General features: G+C 40.2%; 1 protein-coding gene and 12 non-coding genes across 13 annotated transcripts; all 13 read left to right on the top strand.

Annotated features, from left to right (window-relative positions):
* The first annotated feature begins 334 nt into the window (after window positions 1-334).
* trnat-agu lies at window positions 335-408 on the top strand. Its single transcript has one exon. It is a non-coding gene; the product is annotated as a tRNA-Thr (tRNA).
* Window positions 409-656: 248 nt separating this feature from the next.
* On the top strand, window positions 657-746 carry trnar-ucu. Its single transcript is given in 2 exon segments — window positions 657-693; window positions 711-746. It is a non-coding gene; the product is annotated as a tRNA-Arg (tRNA).
* A 948-nt stretch (window positions 747-1,694) lies between these two features.
* trnat-agu lies at window positions 1,695-1,768 on the top strand. The gene has a single exon. It is a non-coding gene; the product is annotated as a tRNA-Thr (tRNA).
* Window positions 1,769-2,017: 249 nt separating this feature from the next.
* trnar-ucu lies at window positions 2,018-2,107 on the top strand. Its single transcript is given in 2 exon segments — window positions 2,018-2,054; window positions 2,072-2,107. It is a non-coding gene; the product is annotated as a tRNA-Arg (tRNA).
* A 910-nt stretch (window positions 2,108-3,017) lies between these two features.
* Window positions 3,018-3,090, top strand: trnam-cau. Its single transcript has one exon. It is a non-coding gene; the product is annotated as a tRNA-Met (tRNA).
* Window positions 3,091-3,816: 726 nt separating this feature from the next.
* trnat-agu lies at window positions 3,817-3,890 on the top strand. Its single transcript has one exon. It is a non-coding gene; the product is annotated as a tRNA-Thr (tRNA).
* A 249-nt stretch (window positions 3,891-4,139) lies between these two features.
* On the top strand, window positions 4,140-4,229 carry trnar-ucu. Its single transcript is given in 2 exon segments — window positions 4,140-4,176; window positions 4,194-4,229. It is a non-coding gene; the product is annotated as a tRNA-Arg (tRNA).
* A 945-nt stretch (window positions 4,230-5,174) lies between these two features.
* trnat-agu lies at window positions 5,175-5,248 on the top strand. The gene has a single exon. It is a non-coding gene; the product is annotated as a tRNA-Thr (tRNA).
* Window positions 5,249-5,495: 247 nt separating this feature from the next.
* trnar-ucu lies at window positions 5,496-5,585 on the top strand. The gene is given in 2 exon segments: window positions 5,496-5,532; window positions 5,550-5,585. It is a non-coding gene; the product is annotated as a tRNA-Arg (tRNA).
* A 906-nt stretch (window positions 5,586-6,491) lies between these two features.
* trnam-cau lies at window positions 6,492-6,564 on the top strand. Its single transcript has one exon. It is a non-coding gene; the product is annotated as a tRNA-Met (tRNA).
* Window positions 6,565-7,291: 727 nt separating this feature from the next.
* On the top strand, window positions 7,292-7,365 carry trnat-agu. The gene has a single exon. It is a non-coding gene; the product is annotated as a tRNA-Thr (tRNA).
* Window positions 7,366-7,614: 249 nt separating this feature from the next.
* Window positions 7,615-7,704, top strand: trnar-ucu. The gene is given in 2 exon segments: window positions 7,615-7,651; window positions 7,669-7,704. It is a non-coding gene; the product is annotated as a tRNA-Arg (tRNA).
* An 8,363-nt stretch (window positions 7,705-16,067) lies between these two features.
* Window positions 16,068-20,766, top strand: LOC124383099 (putative methyltransferase DDB_G0268948). Its single transcript, XM_046845479.1, has 6 exons — window positions 16,068-16,261; window positions 17,149-17,309; window positions 17,448-17,661; window positions 18,311-18,411; window positions 20,068-20,205; window positions 20,613-20,766. The coding sequence occupies exons 1-6, from the start codon at window positions 16,151-16,153 to the stop codon at window positions 20,701-20,703; spliced, it is 816 nt and encodes a 271-aa protein (XP_046701435.1). The 5' UTR covers window positions 16,068-16,150; the 3' UTR covers window positions 20,704-20,766.
* Window positions 20,767-27,759: the final 6,993 nt, after the last annotated feature.

Here is a 27,759-nt window from a genome sequence, read left to right on the forward strand (position 1 = left end):
TCAACATTTGTGTGTTGCATGCTAATTTCAACAGAATTTTAGTGGCTTGTTGAGACTATGATCAGATATTAGATAGAACGTTTTCACTGCAATGGCAGGGCTATTGTTTGTCGATATGTATCTTAATTTCATTTGTATGCGATCATATTTTCTGTTGAGGACCTTAGCAAGTCTCAGATTAATGGTAGGACTAGCATTAAGACAAAAATCGAATTCATGCTTCTGCCTTATTAGCTGTTAGCTCGAATGAATATGTCCATGCACTTTTTCCCCTGAATCAAGAGCGAAGAATTTCCATTCAACAGCTGGCTGAGCATTTGCTGTGCGGCAGCAAGGCGCTGTGGCTTAGTTGGTTAAAGTGCCTGTCTAGTAAACAGGAGATCCTGGGTTCGAATCCCAGCAGTGCCTGATGCAGTTGTCCTTTGCTGCTTGAGTGCCTTCCAGCTTTTTCTTCATGGCTTGAGATATAACATTGCAAGTGGATAAGATGGTTTCTCTGGGGCACTGAATGGTGAATTGCAGGCTTAGCTCTGATCCTTTTAAAAGCTTGATAGTGTTTGTTAGCAAAGGAAAAAACAGTGATTTTAAACAAACTACCAGCCATCCGTTGAGATAAACAGTTCGAATTAGTAAAATACAGACCGCCGCAACGCAGGGGCTCTGTGGCGCAATGGATAGCGCATTGGACTTCTAGACTCAGCGGTAGAGCTATTCAAAGGTTGTGGGTTCGAGTCCCACCAGAGTCGTTGTGCTTTTCCACTTGTCTTGCTAGTAACTTCAATTTTACACCAGGTAGATTAAAGAGCCATATCGCACGTGACATGTCCGTGCTTCTCGTCCTAACCGAAATGCTTTGTTGGATGCGGTTTTCGAAACCATCTCCTCTTGTTCCAAACGGTTCCACTCATTTGACCAAAATGTTGCTGGAGCCTAATCGGATGTTCCAACAAATATTCCTGACACAGAATCATTCCATACTTTGTGCTCACACATCCAAAGCCCACACTAATGTTCTGATTAGCAAAGATTAGGAACATGGGCACAACTGTTTTTGTCTCATCGGCACAACCATTTATAGACTGCTTGTGTTGATTCAACTGGCAGGCAATGGCAGATTCCGAGTTCTTGATTACAAGGGGTTTCTCTTACAACCAAAGCGCACAGTCCAATGGTACAGCAATTGTTCTACAAAAGATTTCAAAAATCTCTTATATAAAACAAATATGCATTCATGGGTCCATGAGCAAACAGTCGAGATCAATTGCTCCTACCACTAAGGACAGTGGTGCCTAATGTTTGTTAGTTGCAGCACTGCTTTGTTATTGCTGGAAGAGTAGGACCCTCAGAGCAATCGCTGTCAACATTTGTGTGTTGCATGCTAATTTCAACAGAATTTTAGTGGCTTGTTGAGACTATGATCAGATATTAGATAGAACGTTTTCACTGCAATGGCAGGGCTATTGTTTGTCGATATGTATCTTAATTTCATTTGTATGTGATCATATTTTGTGTTGAGGACCTTAGCAAGTCTCAGATTAATGGTAGGACTAGCATTAAGACAAAAATCGAATTCATGCTTCTGCCTTATTAGCTGTTAGCTCGAATGAATATGTCCATGCACTTTTTCCCCCCTGAATCGAAGAGCGAAGAATTTCCATTCAACAGCTGGCTGAGCATTTGCTGTGCGGCAGCAAGGCGCTGTGGCTTAGTTGGTTAAAGTGCCTGTCTAGTAAACAGGAGATCCTGGGTTCGAATCCCAGCAGTGCCTGATGCAGTTGTCCTTTGCTGCTTGAGTGCCTTCCAGCTTTTTCTTCATGGCTTGAGATATAACATTGCAAGTGGATAAGATGGTTTCTCTGGGGCACTGAATGGTGAATTGCAGGCTTAGCTCTGATCCTTTTAAAAGCTTGATAGTGTTTGTTAGCAAAGGAAAAAACAGTGATTTTAAACAAACTACCAGCCATCCGTTGAGATAAACAGTTCCGAATTAGTAAAATACAGACCGCCGCAACGCAGGGGCTCTGTGGCGCAATGGATAGCGCATTGGACTTCTAGACTCAGCGGTAGAGCTATTCAAAGGTTGTGGGTTCGAGTCCCACCAGAGTCGTTGTGCTTTTCCACTTGTCTTGCTAGTAACTTCAATTTTACACCAGGTAGATTAAAGAGCCATATCGCACGTGACATGTCCGTGCTTCTCGTCCTAACCCGAAATGCTTTGTTGGATGCGGTTTTCGAAACCATCTCCTCTTGTTCCAAACGGTTCCACTCATTTGACCAAAATGTTGCTGGAGCCTAATCGGATGTTCCAACAAATATTCCTGACACAGAATCATTCCATACTTTGTGCTCACACATCCAAAGCCCACACTAATGTTCTGATTAGCAAAGATTAGGAACATGGGCACAACTGTTTTTGTCTCATCGGCACAACCATTTATAGACTGCTTGTGTTGATTCAACTGCCAGGCAATGGTGGATTCTGAGGTGTTGATTACAAGGGGTTTCTCTTACAACCAAAGTGAACAGTCCAATGGTACAGTAATTGTTCTAAATATATACTTTAAAAATCTCTTATATTAAACCCAAACAACATGCATGGGTCCAAGAGCAACCGATCTAGGTCAGCTGAATGCCACTTAGGACATTGGTGCCTTATGTTGGTCAGTTGCAGCTCCCCTTTGTTATTGCTGTAAGCGTGCTACCATGGCCATACAAACTGCAATGAAAACCAGGTAAATTGGGTACAACTGCGCTGTGATTTCAACACAAAACATTATAGGCCTTTTTATCAATGAGCAAACTGTTTGTGGTGGTACAACGCCCTAGCAATCTCAGATTCCGAGGCTTGTTATAACATGGATATACCTTACAGTCAGTTTGGACAGTACATTGGTACAGCAGTTGGTCTAAATCAGGTCAAAAATCTTTTTACACAAAAGAAAAGCAACAGCCAACAGGACCTTTATTATATTACATTCTCAGAGCAGTGGATCCTGGTAGCGGCCTTCGGCCAGGTCGCCTCGTTAGCGCAGTAGGTAGCGCGTCAGTCTCATAATCTGAAGGTCGTGAGTTCGATCCTCACACGAGGCAAGTTTCCTTTTGAAACCTTCATCACTGCTGGTGGTTTTACAGGCAGACAAACTGCAACAAAAATCAAGTAAAACAGCTACAAGTGTTTCGTCTCATCTGCACAAACATTTATATGCTGCTTGTGTTGATTCAACTGGCAGGCAATGGCAGATTCCGAGTTCTTGATTACAAGGGGTTTCTCTTACAACCAAAGCGCACAGTCCAATGGTACAGTAATTGTTCTAAATATATACTTTAAAAATCTCTTATATTAAACCCAAACAACATGCATGGGTCCAAGAGCAACCGATCTAGGTCAGCTGAATGCCACTTAGGACATTGGTGCCTTATGTTGGTCAGTTGCAGCTCCCTTTGTTATTGCTGGAAGAGTAGGACCCTCAGAGCAATCGCTGTCAACATTTGTGTGTTGCATGCTAATTTCAACAGAATTTTAGTGGCTTGTTGAGACTATGATCAGATATTAGATAGAACGTTTTCACTGCAATGGCAGGGCTATTGTTTGTCGATATGTATCTTAATTTCATTTGTATGCGATCATATTTTCTGTTGAGGACCTTAGCAAGTCTCAGATTAATGGTAGGACTAGCATTAAGACAAAAATCGAATTCATGCTTCTGCCTTATTAGCTGTTAGCTCGAATGAATATGTCCATGCACTTTTTCCCCTGAATCAAGAGCGAAGAATTTCCATTCAACAGCTGGCTGAGCATTTGCTGTGCGGCAGCAAGGCGCTGTGGCTTAGTTGGTTAAAGTGCCTGTCTAGTAAACAGGAGATCCTGGGTTCGAATCCCAGCAGTGCCTGATGCAGTTGTCCTTTGCTGCTTGAGTGCCTTCCAGCTTTTTCTTCATGGCTTGAGATATAACATTGCAAGTGGATAAGATGGTTTCTCTGGGGCACTGAATGGTGAATTGCAGGCTTAGCTCTGATCCTTTTAAAAGCTTGATAGTGTTTGTTAGCAAAGGAAAAAACAGTGATTTTAAACAAACTACCAGCCATCCGTTGAGATAAACAGTTCCGAATTAGTAAAATACAGACCGCCGCAACGCAGGGGCTCTGTGGCGCAATGGATAGCGCATTGGACTTCTAGACTCAGCGGTAGAGCTATTCAAAGGTTGTGGGTTCGAGTCCCACCAGAGTCGTTGTGCTTTTCCACTTGTCTTGCTAGTAACTTCAATTTTACACCAGGTAGATTAAAGAGCCATATCGCACGTGACATGTCCGTGCTTCTCGTCCTAACCCGAAATGCTTTGTTGGATGCGGTTTTCGAAACCATCTCCTCTTGTTCCAAACGGTTCCACTCATTTGACCAAAATGTTGCTGGAGCCTAATCGGATGTTCCAACAAATATTCCTGACACAGAATCATTCCATACTTTGTGCTCACACATCCAAAGCCCACACTAATGTTCTGATTAGCAAAGATTAGGAACATGGGCACAACTGTTTTTGTCTCATCGGCACAACCATTTATAGACTGCTTGTGTTGATTCAACTGCCAGGCAATGGTGGATTCTGAGGTGTTGATTACATGGGTATGTCTTAAATCCAAAGTGAACAGTCCAATGGTACAGTAATTGTTCTACAAAAGATTTCAAAAATCTCTTATATAAAACAAATATGCATTCATGGGTCCATGAGCAAACAGTCGAGATCAATTGCTCCTACCACTAAGGACAGTGGTGCCTAATGTTTGTTAGTTGCAGCACTGCTTTGTTATTGCTGGAAGAGTAGGACCCTCAGAGCAATCGCTGTCAACATTTGTGTGTTGCATGCTAATTTCAACAGAATTTTAGTGGCTTGTTGAGACTATGATCAGATATTAGATAGAACGTTTTCACTGCAATGGCAGGGCTATTGTTTGTCGATATGTATCTTAATTTCATTTGTATGCGATCATATTTTCTGTTGAGGACCTTAGCAAGTCTCAGATTAATGGTAGGACTAGCATTAAGACAAAAATCGAATTCATGCTTCTGCCTTATTAGCTGTTAGCTCGAATGAATATGTCCATGCACTTTTTCCCCTGAATCAAGAGCGAAGAATTTCCATTCAACAGCTGGCTGAGCATTTGCTGTGCGGCAGCAAGGCGCTGTGGCTTAGTTGGTTAAAGTGCCTGTCTAGTAAACAGGAGATCCTGGGTTCGAATCCCAGCAGTGCCTGATGCAGTTGTCCTTTGCTGCTTGAGTGCCTTCCAGCTTTTTCTTCATGGCTTGAGATATAACATTGCAAGTGGATAAGATGGTTTCTCTGGGGCACTGAATGGTGAATTGCAGGCTTAGCTCTGATCCTTTTAAAAGCTTGATAGTGTTTGTTAGCAAAGGAAAAAACAGTGATTTTAAACAAACTACCAGCCATCCGTTGAGATAAACAGTTCAATTAGTAAAATACAGACCGCCGCAACGCAGGGGCTCTGTGGCGCAATGGATAGCGCATTGGACTTCTAGACTCAGCGGTAGAGCTATTCAAAGGTTGTGGGTTCGAGTCCCACCAGAGTCGTTGTGCTTTTCCACTTGTCTTGCTAGTAACTTCAATTTTACACCAGGTAGATTAAAGAGCCATATCGCACGTGACATGTCCGTGCTTCTCGTCTAACCGAAATGCTTTGTTGGACGCGGTTTTCGAAACCATCTCCTCTTGTTCCAAACGGTTCCACTCATTTGACCAAAATGTTGCTGGAGCCTAATCGGATGTTCCAACAAATATTCCTGACACAGAATCATTCCATACTTTGTGCTCACACATCCAAAGCCCACACTAATGTTCTGATTAGCAAAGATTAGGAACATGGGCACAACTGTTTTGTCTCATCGGCACAACCATTTATAGACTGCTTGTGTTGATTCAACTGGCAGGCAATGGCAGATTCGAGTTCTTGATTACAAGGGGTTTCTCTTACAACCAAAGCGCACAGTCCAATGGTACAGTAATTGTTCTAAATATATACTTTAAAATCTCTTATATAAAACAAATATGCATTCATGGGTCCATGAGCAAACAGTCGAGATCAATTGCTCCTACCACTAAGGACAGTGGTGCCTAATGTTTGTTAGTTGCAGCACTGCTTTGTTATTGCTGTAAGCGTGCTACCATGGCCATACAAACTGCAATGAAAACCAGGTAAATTGGGTACAACTGCGCTGTGATTTCAACACAAAACATTATAGGCCTTTTTATCAATGAGCAAACTGTTTGTGGTGGTACAACGCCCTAGCAATCTCAGATTCCGAGGCTTGTTATAACATGGATATACCTTACAGTCAGTTTGGACAGTACATTGGTACAGCAGTTGGTCTAAATCAGGTCAAAAATCTTTTTACACAAAAGAAAAGCAACAGCCAACAGGACCTTTATTATATTACATTCTCAGAGCAGTGGATCCTGGTAGCGGCCTTCGGCCAGGTCGCCTCGTTAGCGCAGTAGGTAGCGCGTCAGTCTCATAATCTGAAGGTCGTGAGTTCGATCCTCACACGAGGCAAGTTTCCTTTTGAAACCTTCATCACTGCTGGTGGTTTTACAGGCAGACAAACTGCAACAAAAATCAAGTAAAACAGCTACAAGTGTTTCGTCTCATCTGCACAAACATTTATATGCTGCTTGTGTTGATTCAACTGGCAGGCAATGGCAGATTCCGAGTTCTTGATTACAAGGGGTTTCTCTTACAACCAAAGCGCACAGTCCAATGGTACAGCAATTGTTCTAAATATATACTTTAAAATCTCTTATATAAAACAAATATGCATTCATGGGTCCATGAGCAAACAGTCGAGATCAATTGCTCCTACCACTAAGGACAGTGGTGCCTAATGTTTGTTAGTTGCAGCACTGCTTTGTTATTGCTGGAAGAGTAGGACCCTCAGAGCAATCGCTGTCAACATTTGTGTGTTGCATGCTAATTTCAACAGAATTTTAGTGGCTTGTTGAGACTATGATCAGATATTAGATAGAACGTTTTCACTGCAATGGCAGGGCTATTGTTTGTCGATATGTATCTTAATTTCATTTGTATGCGATCATATTTTCTGTTGAGGACCTTAGCAAGTCTCAGATTAATGGTAGGACTAGCATTAAGACAAAAATCGAATTCATGCTTCTGCCTTATTAGCTGTTAGCTCGAATGAATATGTCCATGCACTTTTTCCCCTGAATCAAGAGCGAAGAATTTCCATTCAACAGCTGGCTGAGCATTTGCTGTGCGGCAGCAAGGCGCTGTGGCTTAGTTGGTTAAAGTGCCTGTCTAGTAAACAGGAGATCCTGGGTTCGAATCCCAGCAGTGCCTGATGCAGTTGTCCTTTGCTGCTTGAGTGCCTTCCAGCTTTTTCTTCATGGCTTGAGATATAACATTGCAAGTGGATAAGATGGTTTCTCTGGGGCACTGAATGGTGAATTGCAGGCTTAGCTCTGATCCTTTTAAAAGCTTGATAGTGTTTGTTAGCAAAGGAAAAAACAGTGATTTTAAACAAACTACCAGCCATCCGTTGAGATAAACAGTTCCGAATTAGTAAAATACAGACCGCCGCAACGCAGGGGCTCTGTGGCGCAATGGATAGCGCATTGGACTTCTAGACTCAGCGGTAGAGCTATTCAAAGGTTGTGGGTTCGAGTCCCACCAGAGTCGTTGTGCTTTTCCACTTGTCTTGCTAGTAACTTCAATTTTACACCAGGTAGATTAAAGAGCCATATCGCACGTGACATGTCCGTGCTTCTCGTCTAACCGAAATGCTTTGTTGGATGCGGTTTTCGAAACCATCTCCTCTTGTTCCAAACGGTTCCACTCATTTGACCAAAATGTTGCTGGAGCCTAATCGGATGTTCCAACAAATATTCCTGACACAGAATCATTCCATACTTTGTGCTCACACATCCAAAGCCCACACTAATGTTCTGATTAGCAAAGATTAGGAACATGGGCACAACTGTTTTGTCTCATCGGCACAACCATTTATAGACTGCTTGTGTTGATTCAACTGCCAGGCAATGGTGGATTCTGAGGTGTTGATTACATGGGTATGTCTTAAATCCAAAGTGAACAGTCCAATGGTACAGTAATTGTTCTCTCTCTCTCTCTCTCTCTCTCTCTCTCTCTCTCTCTCTCTCTCTCTCTCTCTCTCTCTCTCTCTCTCTCTCTCTCTCTCTCTCTCTCTCTCTCTCTCTCTCTCTCTCTCTCTCTCTCTCTCTCTCTCTCTCTCTCTCTCTCTCTCTCTCTCTCTCTCTCTCTCTCTCTCTCTCTCTCTCTCTCTCTCTCTCTCTCTCTCTCTCTCTCTCTCTCTCTCTCTCTCTCTCTCTCTCTCTCTCTCTCTCTCTCTCTCTCTCTCTCTCTCTCTCTCTCTCTCTCTCTCTCTCTCTCTCTCTCTCTCTCTCTCTCTCTCTCTCTCTCTCTCTCTCTCTCTCTCTCTCTCTCTCTCTCTCTCTCTCTCTCTCTCTCTCTCTCTCTCTCTCTCTCTCTCTCTCTCTCTCTCTCTCTCTCTCTCTCTCTCTCTCTCTCTCTCTCTCTCTCTCTCTCTCTCTCTCTCTCTCTCTCTCTCTCTCTCTCTCTCTCTCTCTCTCTCTCTCTCTCTCTCTCTCTCTCTCTCTCTCTCTCTCTCTCTCTCTCTCTCTCTCTCTCTCTCTCTCTCTCTCTCTCTCTCTCTCTCTCTCTCTCTCTCTCTCTCTCTCTCTCTCTCTCTCTCTCTCTCTCTCTCTCTCTCTCTCTCTCTCTCTCTCTCTCTCTCTCTCTCTCTCTCTCTCTCTCTCTCTCTCTCTCTCTCTCTCTCTCTCTCTCTCTCTCTCTCTCTCTCTCTCTCTCTCTCTCTCTCTCTCTCTCTCTCTCTCTCTCTCTCTCTCTCTCTCTCTCTCTCTCTCTCTCTCTCTCTCTCTCTCTCTCTCTCTCTCTCTCTCTCTCTCTCTCTCTCTCTCTCTCTCTCTCTCTCTCTCTCTCTCTCTCTCTCTCTCTCTCTCTCTCTCTCTCTCTCTCTCTCTCTCTCTCTCTCTCTCTCTCTCTCTCTCTCTCTCTCTCTCTCTCTCTCTCTCTCTCTCTCTCTCTCTCTCTCTCTCTCTCTCTCTCTCTCTCTCTCTCTCTCTCTCTCTCTCTCTCTCTCTCTCTCTCTCTCTCTCTCTCTCTCTCTCTCTCTCTCTCTCTCTCTCTCTCTCTCTCTCTCTCTCTCTCTCTCTCTCTCTCTCTCTCTCTCTCTCTCTCTCTCTCTCTCTCTCTCTCTCTCTCTCTCTCTCTCTCTCTCTCTCTCTCTCTCTCTCTCTCTCTCTCTCTCTCTCTCTCTCTCTCTCTCTCTCTCTCTCTCTCTCTCTCTCTCTCTCTCTCTCTCTCTCTCTCTCTCTCTCTCTCTCTCTCTCTCTCTCTCTCTCTCTCTCTCTCTCTCTCTCTCTCTCTCTCTCTCTCTCTCTCTCTCTCTCTCTCTCTCTCTCTCTCTCTCTCTCTCTCTCTCTCTCTCTCTCTCTCTCTCTCTCTCTCTCTCTCTCTCTCTCTCTCTCTCTCTCTCTCTCTCTCTCTCTCTCTCTCTCTCTCTCTCTCTCTCTCTCTCTCTCTCTCTCTCTCTCTCTCTCTCTCTCTCTCTCTCTCTCTCTCTCTCTCTCTCTCTCTCTCTCTCTCTCTCTCTCTCTCTCTCTCTCTCTCTCTCTCTCTCTCTCTCTCTCTCTCTCTCTCTCTCTCTCTCTCTCTCTCTCTCTCTCTCTCTCTCTCTCTCTCTCTCTCTCTCTCTCTCTCTCTCTCTCTCTCTCTCTCTCTCTCTCTCTCTCTCTCTCTCTCTCTCTCTCTCTCTCTCTCTCTCTCTCTCTCTCTCTCTCTCTCTCTCTCTCTCTCTCTCTCTCTCTCTCTCTCTCTCTCTCTCTCTCTCTCTCTCTCTCTCTCTCTCTCTCTCTCTCTCTCTCTCTCTCTCTCTCTCTCTCTCTCTCTCTCTCTCTCTCTCTCTCTCTCTCTCTCTCTCTCTCTCTCTCTCTCTCTCTCTCTCTCTCTCTCTCTCTCTCTCTCTCTCTCTCTCTCTCTCTCTCTCTCTCTCTCTCTCTCTCTCTCTCTCTCTCTCTCTCTCTCTCTCTCTCTCTCTCTCTCTCTCTCTCTCTCTCTCTCTCTCTCTCTCTCTCTCTCTCTCTCTCTCTCTCTCTCTCTCTCTCTCTCTCTCTCTCTCTCTCTCTCTCTCTCTCTCTCTCTCTCTCTCTCTCTCTCTCTCTCTCTCTCTCTCTCTCTCTCTCTCTCTCTCTCTCTCTCTCTCTCTCTCTCTCTCTCTCTCTCTCTCTCTCTCTCTCTCTCTCTCTCTCTCTCTCTCTCTCTCTCTCTCTCTCTCTCTCTCTCTCTCTCTCTCTCTCTCTCCTCTTTCTTTTCTCTTTACATACAGCGGGGAAAATAAGTATTTGACACATCAGCATTTTTATCAGTAAGGGATTTCTAAGTGGGCTATTGACACAAAATTTCCACCGGATGTAGCCATCAAGCCAAATATTGAATTCATACAAAGAAAGCAGAACATTTAAGTATACAAGTTAAGTCATAACAAATAAAGTGAAATGACACAGGGAATAAGTATTGAACACACTTTATTTAATACTTTAGAGAAAAGCCTTTGTTGGTGATTACAGCTTCTAGACGCCTCTTGTATGGGGAGACCAGTCGTCTGCATTGCTCAGGAGTGATTCTGGCCCATTCTTCCACACAAATGGTCTTTAAATCTTGAAGGTTCCTTGGGCCTCTTTTATGAACTTTGACCTTCAGTTCTCTCCATAGATTTTCTATGGGATTTAGGTCAGGTGATTGACTGGGCCATTCAAACAACTTGATTTTCTTTCTTTGAAACCACTTCATTGTTTCCTTGGCCTTGTGTTTGGGATTATTGTCTTGCTGAAATGTCCACCCTCTTTTCATTTTCAGCTTTCTGGTAGATGGCAGCAGATTTTTATCCAGAATGTCCTGGTACATTTCTCTATTCATCTTGCCTTCAATAATATGAAGTCTGCCGGTACCCCTCGCTGAAAAGCAGCCCCAAACATGATGCTTCCACCCCCAAACTTAACTGTTGGTATGGTGTTCTTGGGGTGGTGGGCAGTGCCATTTCTTTTTCCAACATGGTGTGTAGAATGACTGCCAAAAAGTTTAATTTTGCTTTCATCTGACCATACTATAGTCTCCCAATAATCCACAGGCTTCTCCAAATGCTCTTTCCCAAACTTTAACCTCAACATGCTATTTGTTAAGCAATGGAGTCTTGCGTGGTGAGCATGCATGGATTCCATGGCGGTTCAGTGCATTGCTTGTAGTTTTCTTTGAAACAACAGTACCTGCTGATGCAAGGTCTTTCTGAAGTTCTGCCCGAGTGGTTCTTGGCTCTTGGTGAACTCTCCTGATTATTCTTTGGACTCCTCGGACAGGGATCTTATGTGGAGCTCCTGATCGTGGCCGGTTTATGGTGAACTGATGCTCTTTTCATTTCGGATAATGGGCCCCACAGTGCTCACAGGAACATTCAGCATTCTGGAAATGCACCTACAACCATTTCCATCAAATTGCTTTTCACTGATAAGATTACAAAGATCTTGAGCGAGTTCTTTACTTTCACCCATCATAAATCTTTCCTGTGTGCCTCCTGGGTAATGAGAAGCCTTTATAGGCTATCAATTAGGACTAAAGCAGCTAATATCAATTAGTACTGATAGGGGCAGGGTTTCTCTCTCAATACTGACAGATTTCAGGTGATCTCCTGGCTTTCTATGCCATTTTGCACCTTGTTATCTTTATGTGTTCAATACTTATTCCCTGTGTCATTTCACTTGATTTATTATGACTCAACTTGTATACTTAAATGTTCTGATTTCTTTGTATGAATTCAAAAATTTGGCTTGATTGCTACATCTGGTGGAAATTTTGTGTCAATAGCCCACTTAGAAATCCCCTTACTGATAAAAAATGCTGATGTGTCAAATACTTATTTTCCCCGCTGTAACTGACTGATATGAATTTGATACAGTAACACTAATATTGACTTTGTACTTACCTTTTCGTTTGGATAAGACAATGAGGGCCAAGAAAAACATTAAGAAGGTAAGATCTGCCACAAATTAACTTATGACAAGGCACTCTTTGAACTACGGTTATTTCTAATTGTGAAAGTGAAAAGGAAGTAAGGTCAGGAACATTGGAGGGGGGCTGTTCTATCATGGTGTGGATGCAAAGAAAAATTGTGTAGGGGTGATCCTGAAGGAAGAGTACAGAAAGAGTGTAGTGGAGGTAAAGAAAGTTTCTGGTAAATCATAAACACACACACCAAACCATCCTACAGACCACCATCCGATGCTGTCTAGCTACACTGTCCCCTGCCAACACCTTAGAGCAGGGGTGTCAAACTCAAATTAACAGTGGGCCAAAATTAAAAACTGGGACGAAGTCGCAGGCCAAACTAAAAAATTTGTCTGCAATTGTGCATGTTTTCCGTCTCTCCAGATGTGTAATGATGAACGTTTTCAAATGGAAACAAACTTTAGTTTTGCATAAACATTGAATCTGGAACAACCAAAGTTTAATATTATAAGCACATGCGAAATTAAATTTGAAATAAAACACACATCAGTGGTATTTGTTTTTTATTATCTCTCTCTCTCTCTCTCTCTCTCTCTCTCTCTCTCTCTCTCTCTCTCTCTCTCTCTCTCTTTCCTTCGATTAAAAAAAGCAATCTTTCAACTATTAACAGTCCATGCCTTGGAGTAGAAATAGTGCATAAAGACAACATTCATTCAAGCTCAGTAGCTACACTCTGATTTACTCTGATGCACATTGGTTAAAACCAGATATCTGGCATCTCTTCTTAGATGCAAGTGTCTGGGTTTAGGCTCTGAGCTGAAGAAATCCTCAGGATTGAGTGAAGGTGTTCATCAGTGAGACTCCTGAGTGTTGTTTTGTTCATCTTCATTAAAGAGGACAGTTACACACACAGATATGTGCTGCTGAACACAGTGAGGATTTGAGCAGCTTGGGCATGGAGTTGGAGCAGTGTGTCGGGGAGGAAACATGGAAACTGTGCAGCACACACAGAGTCGTACTTTGACTTGATCGTGTCTCTACACTGGAGTTCAATCAGCTCCATTTGGAGGTTGGTTGGTGCGCTTTCCAAGTCAACCACAAACAGTTTACTGAGCAGTTCAAATCTGCATTTCTGGGCTTCAAAGGGTTTCAAATTCAGCGCTGAGTACGCAGAGTTTTTTTAGCGGTCTCGACTGACGCGCCCGGGCACTAACAAAGCATTCTGGGATTTGTAGTATTAGCGGTGTATGCGCTAAATACTGGCGGGCCAGCTCTAATACAGATTTGGCCCGCGGGCCTGAGTTTGACACCCCTGCCTTACAGTCTCCAATCTCCTTTAGGTTAATTGTGCAGTAAAAATCCCCCCTCAAGTTCACGTTCTCCTACATAGAACATAGTCCACCTGTGTGCTTCTTCCTCCACTCTTAGATGTCACTCTATGATCCTCCTTCTTCTTAAAATACGTATTCACCACTGCCATTTCCATCCTTTTAGCAAAATCTATCACCATCTGACCTTCCACATTCCTCTCCTTAAGGCCATACCTACCCATCACCTTCTCATCACCTCTGTTCCCTTCACCTACATGCCCATTTAAATCTGCCCCAATCACCAATCTTTCATTCCTAGGTTCACCTTCTACCACTTCATCTAACTCACTCCAGAATTTTTCTTTCTCCTCCATCTCACAACCCACTTGTGTCTACATTGAGCCCACTTTTTCCTATGAATATGGAATGAAATACAATGGAAAAAAAAGATGCAAAATGGTTTCATTTTCTTGACCACAAAATTCACAGCTATATGAAATATTCATCTTAAATCTTTCCAAAACATGCTTTAAAACCAGGTGATGTCACTATACAATTTATGTCTTAAATACGTCATATGATACGGATTTTAATTATAGGATACCACGTGATGGATATACAGTAGAATGAATGAAGAGCACTGCAGCAATACATTTTGTCTTTTTACAAGATTTCATGAATTTTCGCGAGAATTACTGGAACGAGGGCGTGAGAATTACCTGTGATTTGTCGTTACCGCCTTACCAGTCCATTTCTATTTGTCGGATTTGAATTATTTTACACAACACAAGAAACTGCAAAAATATTTACATACACAAACACACACACACACACACACACACACACACACACACACAGGAGAAAGGAAGCTAGACCTCTATAGAAAGTTTGGTTTCAGTATCTGTAATAAGTGATAAGTGGAGTTTCCGTAAATAATCATTTAAATATGAATGAATGGTCCGCAGTCTGTTCACGTAAAATGAAACAAGTAGCGATGCTCAGATGCTGAGGTTATTTTATTACAACCGACTGTTTACTGTACACCGATTAACCATTACATCAGTGTATTTGTTTATTTATATGTACAACCAGGCCTTCCGTAGTGTCCTACCTTGAATCAATCCACCTCTTAATACCATTATGACGCCTATATGAAACTGTATTAATATGTATTAGTTGTATATGACGGCCACTAGAGGGCAGTGTAATGCTACCAATACAGTTAAGTTCTGACTGTCTGTAACACCGTCAGCAGTGAATAAACGGGGTTCCGAACGTGATACGGTGTGTAAGTCTCATCAATACATGGTACCAGGATAAATGATGAACAATGACGAATTCCATCTGTTCGCCGGACGAATTAAAGTTGACGAATACAAATGAAAACTGGAAAGCTTTCAAGCAAAGTTTTGAACTTTATGCACTAGCCATTGGGTTGTCCTTGTCCTCTTTAGTCCCAGTTTTCCAAAAAGAACTTCAAACTTTAATTCGTCTGACCACAGAACAGTTTTCCACTTTGTCACAGTCCATTTTAAATGAGCCCTGGCCCAGAGAAAACGCCTGCGCTTTTGGATCATGTTTAGATACGGCTTCTTTTTTGACCTATAGATTTTACTCGGCAACAAAGAATGGCCGACAAAGTTTTCTGGAAGTATTCCTGAGTCCATGTTGTGATTTTCATTACAGTAGCATTCCTGTATGTGATGCAGTGCCGTCTAAGGGCCCGAAGATCACGGGCATCCAGTATGGTTTTCTGGCCTTGACCCTTACGCATAGAGATTGTTTCAGATTCTATGAATCTTTGGATGATATCATGCACTGTAGATGATGATAACTTTAAACTCTTTGCAATTTTTCTCTGAGAAACTCCTTTCTGATTTTGCTCCACTATTTTTCACTGCAGCATTGGGGGAATTGGTGATCTTTTGCCCATCTTGACTTCTGAGAGACACTGCCACATTGAGAGGCTCTTTTTATACCCAACCATGTTGCCAATTGACCTAATAAGTTGAAAATTGGTCCTCCAGCTGTTCCTTATATGTACATTTAATTTTTCTGGCCTCTTATTGCTACATGTCCCAACTTTATTGGAATGTGTAGCTCTCATGAAATCCAAAATGAGCCAATATTTGGCATGACATTTCAAAATGTCATCATTTGATATGTTATCTATATTTGATTGTGACTAAAATATAAGTTTATGAGATTTTTTTATTTACAATTTGTACAGTGTCCCACATTTTTTGGAATCGGGTTTGTAAATAAGGAATGGAAAAATAACGTGTAGTCCCTACAAAGTATGGGAACGTGAGAATCAGTTTGACTCGTAATCAGTCATTTGTAGTCAGTATTAAACAAACATATCCAAAACAGTTGGAAAATATTCACCCTCTTGGCTCCCCCATGCGTTTCCTTTTTTACAGTGTCATTATAATGTTTATAATGAAACAAAATCTTCCAAATATTCAAGAGAAAAACTTTCCAGTATGATTGAATACAGACCTACAATAAGCATCTGATAATTTGTTGAAGAAACATATTTTTTATTCACAGGAAAAGTACTCACTGGTAACAATAGTCTCCACTGTAATTAAGGATATGTGATTGCACATAATGGTTACCAAAGTGATTTTCAGTATATAATTTTCTTTGTCCTCATTTTTATTTTGTAGTAATGATTAGCCAGAGTGTAAGCAGTACACTAGCTTAAACACATGCTGAGTCACTCTGCTAAGAATCTGGAATGAGAGAAGATTGCCATGGCTCACAGACTTTTTGAGGAGAAACACCATGCTTCAATTTACCAGAAGTATCGCATAATTCCACCTGATACGGTTTTGCAGCTTATTCTGGAGTACCTGAACAAAAAGGTAGGATAGATTATGCATTCTTGTGTCTTTAATGTCTATACTACTAACCATGGGTTTAAATGATAGCTCTAGACCATATGTATGAATTTGGGCTCCTTCCTACACCATCACACCTTACATAACTTAGCTTTGATGATACATGTTGCTAAAAGTAGGTAATGCAGATCATTATAATAATATTTACAAATATTTTCGATAGGTTATAAGAAGGTAATGCTCTAACTTTTTACAAACATTCCTGCAATGTTGAGCAAACATGGTGTAATAGACACTGAAGTAATTATCATCTTCTAGTAAAGACATCACCTTTTAGTCATATAATATTTATTGCTTTTGACACAGCTCGTATGCATGTAATGATACCCACAAATCTCAACAATGGCTGAAATGGCACAAAGGCAGAAGTTAATTCAAATGTATTCACTTCTATGCCTATAAAAACTATGTAGAAAAGTATAGCACAAGAAAATGACAAAGTTTAATAAGCTAAACTGGGTTAGGGTTGTGAGCTGATTACTTAAGATTAATTAATGATTTCCAAGGATGGTTAGCTGTGGCCTTAAAGAGGCATGTCCATAAAAATAGGCTTTTTGCTTTAGACTTTGTCAAGAATTGTTCATGACAAGCACTGAAAAATAAATAACTACAGTGTGTTTAATGTCTTACTGCTAAACATGGAATGGGTAATGAAACTGAATCTACTTCATACATGTTTCCATCTCTATTTGTTATTTACTTATTGTGGCTTAAGATTCCAAACTCAAATCCCAGCACCATCAGCATGCTAAAGAGCCACACCATAACATAGCAAGGCATGTGACTTTCACCTTCTAAGCCGAGTTGTATTTCATGTTAGATTTATTTATTTGTTGTGGTTTGTTTGGTAGAAAGGACCTCCTCATGAACTTGCTGTGGACCTGGGCTGCGGGACGGGACAGAACACTCGTCTACTGGCCCCTCACTTCCAGAAAGTGGTGGGCATTGATGTCAGTGAATGCCAGTTGGAGCAAGCCAGGGCAGTGCCAGGTTTTGCTAATGTCACCTACAGGTCTGCTATAAAGCCTTTTCTGCTGCCTCTTCTTAGGTTTATGTTGAGAATTTATTGTGGAAGGACAATGAAACCAAGCAAGTAGATTAAGAAATAGAGAGTGAAATAAAGAAGGTAATGTTACTGTGCTTAACACAGGTCCGGTCCAGCTGAGGATCTGCCCTTTCCCGATGGCTCTGTGGATTTACTGACTGCAGCATCTGCAGCTCACTGGTTTGATGCTGAGCGTTTCCTGAAGGAGGCAGCACGTGTGTTGAAGCCTCATGGTTGTATTGCTCTTCTGGGCTACTCTGATGAGTTCAGTCTGTATTATGGCTCCTGTGGTGACAAACTGACCAACATCTATTCAGAGGTGAGATTGAAAGGACACTGCTTGCCTGTACACCTTTTGGGACCTTAAGTCGTTGCTATAATATGAAGGCCAATTCTAGTTTGGTTATAGAAGCAAAGCCTTGCTCATGAGTCATGGAGTTTTAAGGTAATCAGGGTGAGAATAATATATGCAATATGTAGTAAAAAAGTATGTGCTCCTTCCACACTGTTGCCATAAAGTTGAAATCACACAGATGTCTAGATTGTATTTGGATGCTATAGAGTATTATAATGAATCTATTCCAGTATATGGTGCAAAAAGAGATCCATTAAGAAACGGTTTACCAAGATTAAAGTGGAAGAACACCTTTGGGATGAACTGGTACACTAAGTGTGCGCCAGGCTCTTGTAGCAGAGGGTCCAGGGTCACAAAATTATAGCTGGAAGCCTTTCCATAAGAGTGGAATTCCTTTTAAAAAAAGAGTGACTAAATCTGGACAATCAGATGTGGGTGTTATAGTCAGATGTCTACACAACCAATTTCCTTTATTTCTTGAAATTGACATAGATCTCATTCGAAGGTAAATGATAAATAAAAGTGACATTGGGTTAATGAATTTGCCACTCATTAATGAATTATAGAAATGCATTAATACACTTCATCTGATCATCTGTTTGTCTTTCTTTAGGTGACCAAGGTTATCAAACCTTATGCTAGTCCTCCGGTGGCAATAGCCAACAGTAGACTTCAGGATTTGTTTGAGGCTATACCGTTCCCTGACAAAGAGAGGTACGTGCCAAAAATAAAACCTTTGTTCCACACTGCACAAAATGAAAATAAATAAATAAATAACACAGGTTGGTCATTAAGGGCAGGATGGAGCAAGGCTGGAATTGTACAATTAAAAATACAATTTATTATTAATATTATTATTTTTATTATTATTATTCAGAATTACACCCCCAATTCCAAAAAAGTTGGGACAAAATGTATATAAAACATACACCATAAACCAGGCATACAGTATTTCGCATTTCAGCAACCATTTCAGTATTTCTTCTCAAGGGACAATACTATAGAAATGAAACGTGGATATATTTAAGAGTACTCAATGTGCAGCTTGTATAGCAGTACAAATGTACTTTTCTTTAAAAATAACTCAACATACACCCATTATTGTCGAAATAACTGGCAACCAGTGATAACAGCTGTACGTCATGTAACCATGCAAAACCACGTCATATATAATGATGTTCAACATGGCAACTTATGGAAAAGAACCCTTTGAGGATTCGAGAATTGTTGCTCTCCACAAAGATAATGGTTCATAATGGTATAATGTCATAATGTTAGGCCTGAGCAGTGTGGAATATGTATAAAAACAGAATGCAATTATTTGCAAATCCGTGTATATAAAAATCTATGTTATACACAAAAGAACATATAAAACACATTCAATGTTTCAACTATACCATGTACAATTGTACCATTGTAAGGGTAAAATAAGGTAATTAGGAAGATAATTTTGCAACTAATTAATTGGCAACAGATCAGTAACCTGATTGGGTATAAAAAGTATATTAGAGAGGCAGAATCTCTCAGTATAGTAAATATGGGCAGAGGTTCACCAATCTGCAAAAAAAGCTGTGACTAAAAATTGAGTAATCATCTTAAGCAGCGGTCCCCAACCTTTTTTTGCGCCTCGGACCGGCTAATTGGAAGGCTGTTCCTTAACTAGAGATAGAGAGAGAGCGAGAGAGAGAGAGAGAGAATGAGAGAGAATGATCTGCCCCCTGCTGTAGTCTTTAATATTTTCTTTACCAACAAATGGCCTGTTGTACACAATGAGACGGAAAGACCATACAGAGACGCTACTTAATCAGAAAATGTTTACCTCTAGCTGCATTTGGTCATAGTAAAAGTACTTTTGTCTAATCAGAGTTGAGAACACAATATCATCAAAAGATTTAGAGAATCTGGAGAAATCTCACATCTGCACATAGAACAAGAGCAAAACTCAATATCTGATTCCTGTGATCTTCTCAGGCAGCACAGCATATTAAAATCAGGCACGCTTTTTTAATGGAAATCACTGCATGGGCTCAGAACACCTCCTGAAATCACTGTCTGTAAAGCACACTTCACTTTGACCTCCACAATTGTAGGTTGAGGTCATCATTTGACTGAGACAAAGTGAAAAACTGTACTGTGGTAAGACTAGAATAGAATTTTTGAATTCTTTTTGGAAATCATAGAAGTCGTGGCCCTGTCCCATTTTTTTTTTAACTATTGCAGCCATCAAATTCAAAAATACCAATTTTTATCTACTTAAAATCACATTTTCTTAAATGCAAAGTTCAGGTTCTTAAACCCATAGACTCATAACTAATGATTGTTAGGTAACCATTTCAACTTCTGTTTTTAACTTGCGTCTTCTTTGTGAAGGGTTACAAATATTTCACTGAAGATGGAGATGACGGTTGCGGGTCTAGTCGGCTTTGTGGAGTCTTTCTCTTTTTGTCAGGCCTACTTAAAGGAAGATCCCCAAGCTGCAACTGCTCTTTTAGAGTCAATGATGAGACGGTAATCAGTTTACTAATACTTCAATGTATATTTTCTATGTATTCAAGGAATTTCTTTTTCTAGGGTGTAAAGTTCATGCAAGAAATGCAACTATACACTGATGGATAGTATTGTGTTGCTCTTAATTTATTACATAAAAATTTTAATTATTTGGCAAATTAATATACAGTATTATAAGAAGAATAATCTCGGGATGTGTTTTATTTTAGGGTGGCATCACCATCAGAGCATTATTGTTAATGTTCATTATTTATGATCCGTAACAGCATGCCCTGGTGTGTTTTATTCCTTCAATATCATGTCATGTGTGTGTGGTGTTTTACAGGAAATCAGCTCTCTTACTAAAAAGACATTTATGTTTGCATTGTTTTTATATCTACAAATTTAAACACATTGATGTGTTTCAGTCTTCAAGATGAAATGGGCGTCTCATCACCTGACACTCATCTTGAGTTCAAAACAGACTTCTACTGTGTGCTGGCATGTAAACCGCAATGAAGAGAACCGTGCTGATATACAGTGGGTACGGAAAGTATTCAGACATCCTTAAATTTTTCACTCTTTGTTATATTGCAGCCATTTGCTAAAATCATTTAAGTTCATTTCTTTTCCTCATTAATGTACACATAGCACCCCATATTGACAGAAAAACACAGAGTTGTTGACATTTTTGCAGATTTATTAAAAAAGAAAAACTGAAATATCACATGGTCCTAAGTATTCAGACCCTTTGCTGTGACACTCATATATTTAACTCGGGTGCTATCCATTTCTTCTGATCGTCCTTGAGATGGTTCTACACCTTCATTTGAGTCCAGCTGTGTTTGATTATACTGATTGGACTTGATTAAGAAAGCCACACACCTGTCTATATAAGACCTTACAGATCACAATGCATGTTAGAGCAAATGAGAATCATGAGGTCAAAGGGACTGCCTGAAGAGCTCAGAGACAGAATTGTGGCACGGCACAGATCTGACCAAGGTTACAAAAAATTTCTGCTGCACTTAAGGTTCCTAAGAGCACGGTGGCCTCCATAATCCTCAAATGGAAGACATTTGGGACAACCAGAACCCTTTCTAGAGCTGGCCGTCCAGCCAAACTGAGCTATTGGGGGAGAAGAGCCTTGGTGAGAGAGGTAAAGAAGAACCCAAAGATCACTGTGGCTAAGCTCCAGAGATGCAGTTGTGAGATGGAGAAAGTTGTAGAAAGTCAACCATCACTGCAGCCCTCCACCAGTCGGGCTTTTTGGCAGAGTGGCCCGACAGAAGCCTCTCCTCAGTGCAAGACACATAAAAGCCTGCATGGAGTTTGCTAAAAAACACCTGAAGGACTCCAAGATGGTGAGAAATAAGATTCTCTGGTCTGATGAGACCAAGATAGAACATTTTAACCTTAATTAAAAGCGGTATGTGTGGAGAAAACCAGGCACTGCTCATCACCTGTCCAATACAGTCCCAACAGTGAAGCATGGTGGTGGCAGCATCATGCTGTGGGGTGTTTTTCAGCTGCAGGGACAGGACAACTGGTTGCAATCGAGGGAAAAATGAATGCGGCCAAGTTCAGCGATATCCTGGACGAAAACCTTCTCCAGAGTGCTCTGGACCTCGACTGGGCCAAAGGTTTACCTTTCAACAAGACAATGACCCTAAGCACACAGCTAAAACAACAAAGGAGGACTGAACCCAATTGAGCATCTCTGGAGAGATCTAAAAATGGCTGTCCACCAACGTTTACCATCCAACCTGACAGAACTGGAGAAGATCTGCAAGGAGGAATGGCAGAGGATCCCCAAATCCATGTGTGAAAAACTTGTTGCATCTTTCCCAAAAAGACTCCTGGCTGTATTAGATCAAAAGGGTGCTTCTAACAAATACTGAACAAAGGGTCTGAATACTTGGGACCATGTAATATTTCAGTTTTTCTTTTTTTAATAAATCTGCAAAAATGTCAACAGTTTTGTGTTTTTCTGTCAATATGAGGTGCAATGTGTACATTAATGAGGAAAAGAAATGAACTTAAATGATTTTAGCAAATGGCTGCAATATAACAAAGAGTGAAAAATGTAAGGGGGTCTGAATACTTTCCGTACCCACTGTAAGTGAGGATTAACATGATGGTCACAGCATATTTTGTCTAGTCGTTTGCCATTTACTGTATTCACTTCTGTGCACTGTTAAATGAATCTACTCTTAGTAGAAATCTACCTTAGCTACCACATATTTGCTCAATAAACCTTAAGACAAAGTAAATGGTGTCTGGTAAATGTGCATGAAATGTACTAAAAAAGGTCACTTTTAATTGACATTTGGGGCTTTGAACTGTTTATTTTATTTTTACTATTGAAATTCTGCTCTGAACTCTACATTTAAATGCCTAGTAGTGTGTAATAAACAATTATGAAATATGTCAAACATTTTTCAAACCAGGACTTAATTATTTGCACATATTTATGTCCTGGTAAGCTGAAGGTAATCACCACAATTTCCACGTAAAGAAATTAGCACAGATGTGCTAACACATTCAGGTTGAAAATCTACATGTTAAATGTGGCACGAGTCAGTTAAAAAAAATATATATAATCTTAATATTTAAAGTTTTAAACTACTGGTACAAAAAACAGAACATTAAAAATTGACTAAAAATATTTAGCAAATGTTTGGCAATTTTATGAACTACTAACAAACTGAAGCAACACTGTGCAATTATTAAACACAAAATATCTCTTTATACCCAGTGTGTAAGCTTTATAAGCTGGTTGTGTGCAAAGTCCTCCTGGAGTCAGGGAGGAGATGGATTGTGTAGGCGATGCAAAACTTGTTTAACAGTGCTACCAGCTACTTTAAAATAGAAAAACAATATAGCCCTGAGTGCATGTAGCCTATGACATACATAATAATACACTTAGTGGTTACAATGTCTAATTTTTTTAGTGCATCATTTACTTTAGCCAGTTGTGCAGGTCGCTTTTCTTGTACCTCCCTTGCTTTAGTTAGCTGCTTTTCAGTCTCCTCAAACGGCTCACGAAACTGCAAACTTCTCTCCTTGTAATGTCCTATGACGCCTTCATGGAGAAAATGACGTCTGTGAAAATGACGTCTGTGGCAATGTTGTGAAGTACACAGCATGCCAGAGAGCACAGACTGGCTTAAGCCTGTACTGTAATGTAATGTACAAGGTGTGTTCAGTCTCTTGGCCCTGCTCAAAACACTGTTGTAAACATGCTGCTTTCGTGTATTTGGTGTAACATATGATATATGCAGCCACAGCTTTAAAGGATAGCCATCATCACCATCATCACCTATTACAGAAAATATTATATTTTGATGGAGTAGTCTCCCAATTGATTCACAACACTAAGAGGTTTAATAGACAGCTGAATATCTGTGCAGTCTATTGAACTTAAAAACCCAGATAATCATTATTTCCATATACACTAATGTTTTGTTCTGAGTTAGCTCTGAGATGAGTAGGAAAAACTATATATGATCTTCACATGACGGTCTGAAGTGGAAGAAATGCATGTACCACTCACAGCTGACTGGCTTACACCTGTGACCAACCCCAAGACTTACTGTAATAAACCAAGGCAAGAGCTGTTGTGACTTTCAGGTCCACAGGAAAAGTGCTGGGGCCTTTTGGAGTGGTGAAATAATGTGCAAATCTCTAAGACCACACTATCGGCGTGGTGTGATTTTTCTTGTTATGGGTCCTCAGTCAAATCAAGAAAGGAGCTCCAGCTGCGATTATACACACTCCTTGTATATTTGCCTTCATTGATGTACTTCATCACTCCTTTAGATATTTTTTTTTTCCACAGTTTTATATAGAGACAAATGGTTTAGTACATGTGTATTAAAGAGCCCAAAGAATGGCAGCTTGGCAATCCTAGGGATTAAACCCCTGACCTTCTGATCAGTAACCCACTGAGCTAACAACTCCCCATAAATAAGTAAATTATATTCACATAAATATATTTGCGGTGATGTTTTACATCTCTGAATTAATCTGTTTCAAAATTGACCCGTCATATAAATCATGTGTTAAAATACAGTATTTTTGGACAAAATGTACCTGACTCGATCATAGGTGTAGGTCTGAACCTGCTGTGAGTTGAAAATGTTATGTGACTACTTGTTTAAGGCAAAATGGCAAGTGCCCATGTGTCAGATTTAAAAAAGAATCCATGGTATTTTAAAGAGAGATATGATAGTTTAGAAATACGTTTCTTAAAGTTTACATGGAAGAAAATTTTAATAAATGAAAAACACAGCCTGCTTTATGCCTTCTATTAATTAGAGAGTTCATCAGTTTGTACACTTTCCTCCAGTCTAGAAAAATTGAGTGTCCAGTTAGTTGAGTGCAATAGTGTGACATGGCATTAATGAAGTAAAGTCTCACAAACCAAAGTTTGCTAAATCTTCTTCTATTGCTTGATGTCAGAGCAAACATCTACAAAGCAACAAAAAAATCAGTTGCATTGAAGATTCCCCAAAACAGTGGCCTCCATAAATCTCAAATGGAAGAAGTGTGGCACAACCAGGACTCTTCCAAGAGCTAGTCACCTGGCCAAAATGAGCAAGGGCCTTAGTAAGGGAGGTGAACAAGAAACGTATGGTGACTCTGACTGAGCTCCAGAGATCCGGTGTGGAAATGTGATAAAGTTCCAGAAGGACAAGCATCACTGATCTGGGCTTTATAGCAGAATGGCTAGACAGAAGCCTTTCCTCCGTGCAAAACCCATGGAAGCCTGCTTGGAGTTTGCCAACAGGCACCTAAAGGACTGCATGGAACAAGATGAAACTACAATTTAATTGTTTGGCCTCTCTTTTAAACGTTATGTCTGAAGGAAATCAGGTGCTGCTCATCACCTGCTGTGGGGGTGTTTTTCTGCAGCTGGGACTTGGCAGTTTGTCAGGATCGAGGGAAAGCTGAATGGAGAAGTGTAAATAGATATCCTTAATAAAAAAAATTCTACAGTACTCAGGACCTCAGACTGGGTAGAAGGTTCACCCTCCTACATGACAAACAACTATAAGGGCACAGCTGAAACAGCACATAAGTGGCTTATGGACAACTCTGTGAATGTTCTCGATTAGCCCAACCAGAGCCCTAACTTAACTCTATTGACTTCTCTGGAAAAACTTGAAAGTGACTGACCACTTACAGTCTCCATCCAACCTGACTCAGCTTGTGAGGATTTGAATGAATAATGTGTTTTAACCAAAATGACTCAATGCTTTCATAGTTGCCAAAGGTACTTCAACTAAGTCTGAATACATATGTACATTTGATATTTACTTTGTCATTATGGGGAACTAAATGTAGATTAATATGCAAAAAATCAGTTGATAAATTTTAGAATCAAGCTGCACACACAGAACTGTGTAAAAGTTGGTCTATTTCTCACCCAGTTTTAACCCTGTTTCTGTTTCAGTTAATGACTGTTTCAACACACATGAAATTGATCAACAATAGCACCTGCTTGGTATAACTAGTTAATCATACACCCGACTTTAATCCTATATAATCCCTGACTTTCGTGGAAGTGTACAAAGTGCAAAAGTAAGTAACCTGGATGCCAAAATGTGGTCACACCAAATATTGGTTTGATTTGTGTTTTACTTCTGGAAAACATAGCAAGTAAGGTTAGGTTTCTATTTTTCTTCACCATTCAATCCCACTTCCGTGCTACTTAATGTCTAGAATCTCAATTCTGTTATAATATAGATAATGTAGCTCTCCATAAAGATACAATTTTGGATTAGAGAAAAATAATTAGTACAGTAGTATAATGATCATATGCGCACCTTAAAACATTTCCATCGCTGAACAGTACACCTCAACAATGATGGAACTGTAATGAATGGACATTTAGTGACACCCAAATGAGGATGTGTTTCCTTTTGAGTCTGTTTCCTTTCAAGGTTTCTTCCTCATAACATCTCAGGGAGTTTTTTCTTTGCCAAAGTCACCACTGGATTGCTTATTAGCTGTAAACTTATATAGATTCTATGTGCACATTCAAACTCTGTAAAGCTGCTCTGGGAAAATGTCCATTGCGCTATACAAATAAAGCTGAGTTGAGTCCAATCCAATCCATTCCAATTCAATCCAATTCAATCAGATAAGAGAATGAAATTAGTGTGCCAAGCTGTCATCAAAGCTTAACGTAGCTACTTTGGACAATCAAAAATAGAAAACATATTATTGGTTGTTTAACAATTTTTGTTTACTCCATAATTCCATACATGCTCTTTTAGTATTCATGTACAATTTTGAAAATAATGAAAAAATAATAATAAAAAACGGGGGGAGAAGGTGTGTCCAAACTTTTGACTGATACTCAAAATGGATGATGATATTTGTTTGGTTGAACTAGCAAAAATTTAAGCAAAGCACATTAAAGTCTATGCATCCATAGACAATATAAAGCGTCCCTGTCTATTTATGTTAAATGGTCATTAAGAGGAATCTTTAAGGAATCTTAAGATGAATTTGAGGGTTTCTGGATTGTGTATTTGCTGCTGAGACCAGTATAATTGTAATTGATTTGTATTTCTGCGGTACATAACTTGTTCAATAAGCTGTTCTGGCCTAAATCTGCTGAACAAACATTTGAGCTTGGACTAAAATCCTTAAAGAACAAAATTCAGCCACTTCATTGTGATGACTATGTGTATTGGGTAATGCGGAAATATTTGGTTTCTGACAGATACAGTAGTGTATTTTTTCCACAGTAACAGCACAGGCCAAGCCGCTTTTGAGAAACTTTTATGTTAGTGAAATCAGGGCAACGAGGAATTCAAAATGTGCTGCATCTCAATAAACTTTACACAGAACAGCAAACGTATTTAATGCCAAATCAAAGCCAATCAAGACAAAACAGTCCATGATAAGCAATGGTGGATACCAACGATATACTTGAGTTATAGTAGAGATAAGTGCTCCCTTTAAACGTTTTACTTTTATTAGCGTTTTTGTCACAAGAGTCTTTGTTTAATCAACTCAGTTTATGTAAAAAGAATCGAATGTTACTCTTAGCACACCAATCCATTAATAAAATAATATAAATGAGTCAAACACTGATTGATATAAATGCAAATCATCATGAGCCCAAAACTTTCGTCACAACTATAAACTCAAACAAGCGTCTTCTTGCCACCGTTGCCACTGGCTGACTCATTTGGGTTGCATTTATACATTTCAAATTTATATCCTGCACATATGATTCAGATGTGCTTTTTCAACCTCCTCTTCCACAGTTTGTCCCCATTTGCTATTATAATAACCTTCACTCTTCTGGGAAGATGTTCCACTAGATTTGAAGAATGCTTGCAGAAATATAGCAAATTCAAGCATTAAATCATCTCATTAAATCAAGTTCATTAGTAATGTCAAGTATTGATGTAGGGCTGGAGGCCTGGGGTTCAATCACCATTCCAATTCATTCTAAAGGTGTTCAGTAGGGTTGAGGTCTAAAGCAGCCCACTCAAGAGCTTCTACTCCAACGCATGTAAACCATACCTCCATAGAGCTTGCTTTATGCACAAG

This window comes from Silurus meridionalis, chromosome 3, assembly GCF_014805685.1.
Source record: "Silurus meridionalis isolate SWU-2019-XX chromosome 3, ASM1480568v1, whole genome shotgun sequence".
In the NCBI taxonomy this organism is placed as follows: domain Eukaryota; kingdom Metazoa; phylum Chordata; class Actinopteri; order Siluriformes; family Siluridae; genus Silurus; species Silurus meridionalis.

Coding starts and splice junctions, on each gene's coding strand:
- LOC124383099 (XM_046845479.1), top strand. CDS start 16,151: ATGGCTCACAGACTTTTTGAGGAGAAACACCATGCTTCAATTTACCAG. Junction 17,310..17,447: donor TTTGCTAATGTCACCTACAG/GTCTGCTATAAA, acceptor TGCTTAACACAG/GTCCGGTCCAGCTGAGGATC. Junction 17,662..18,310: donor TGACCAACATCTATTCAGAG/GTGAGATTGAAA, acceptor GTCTTTCTTTAG/GTGACCAAGGTTATCAAACC.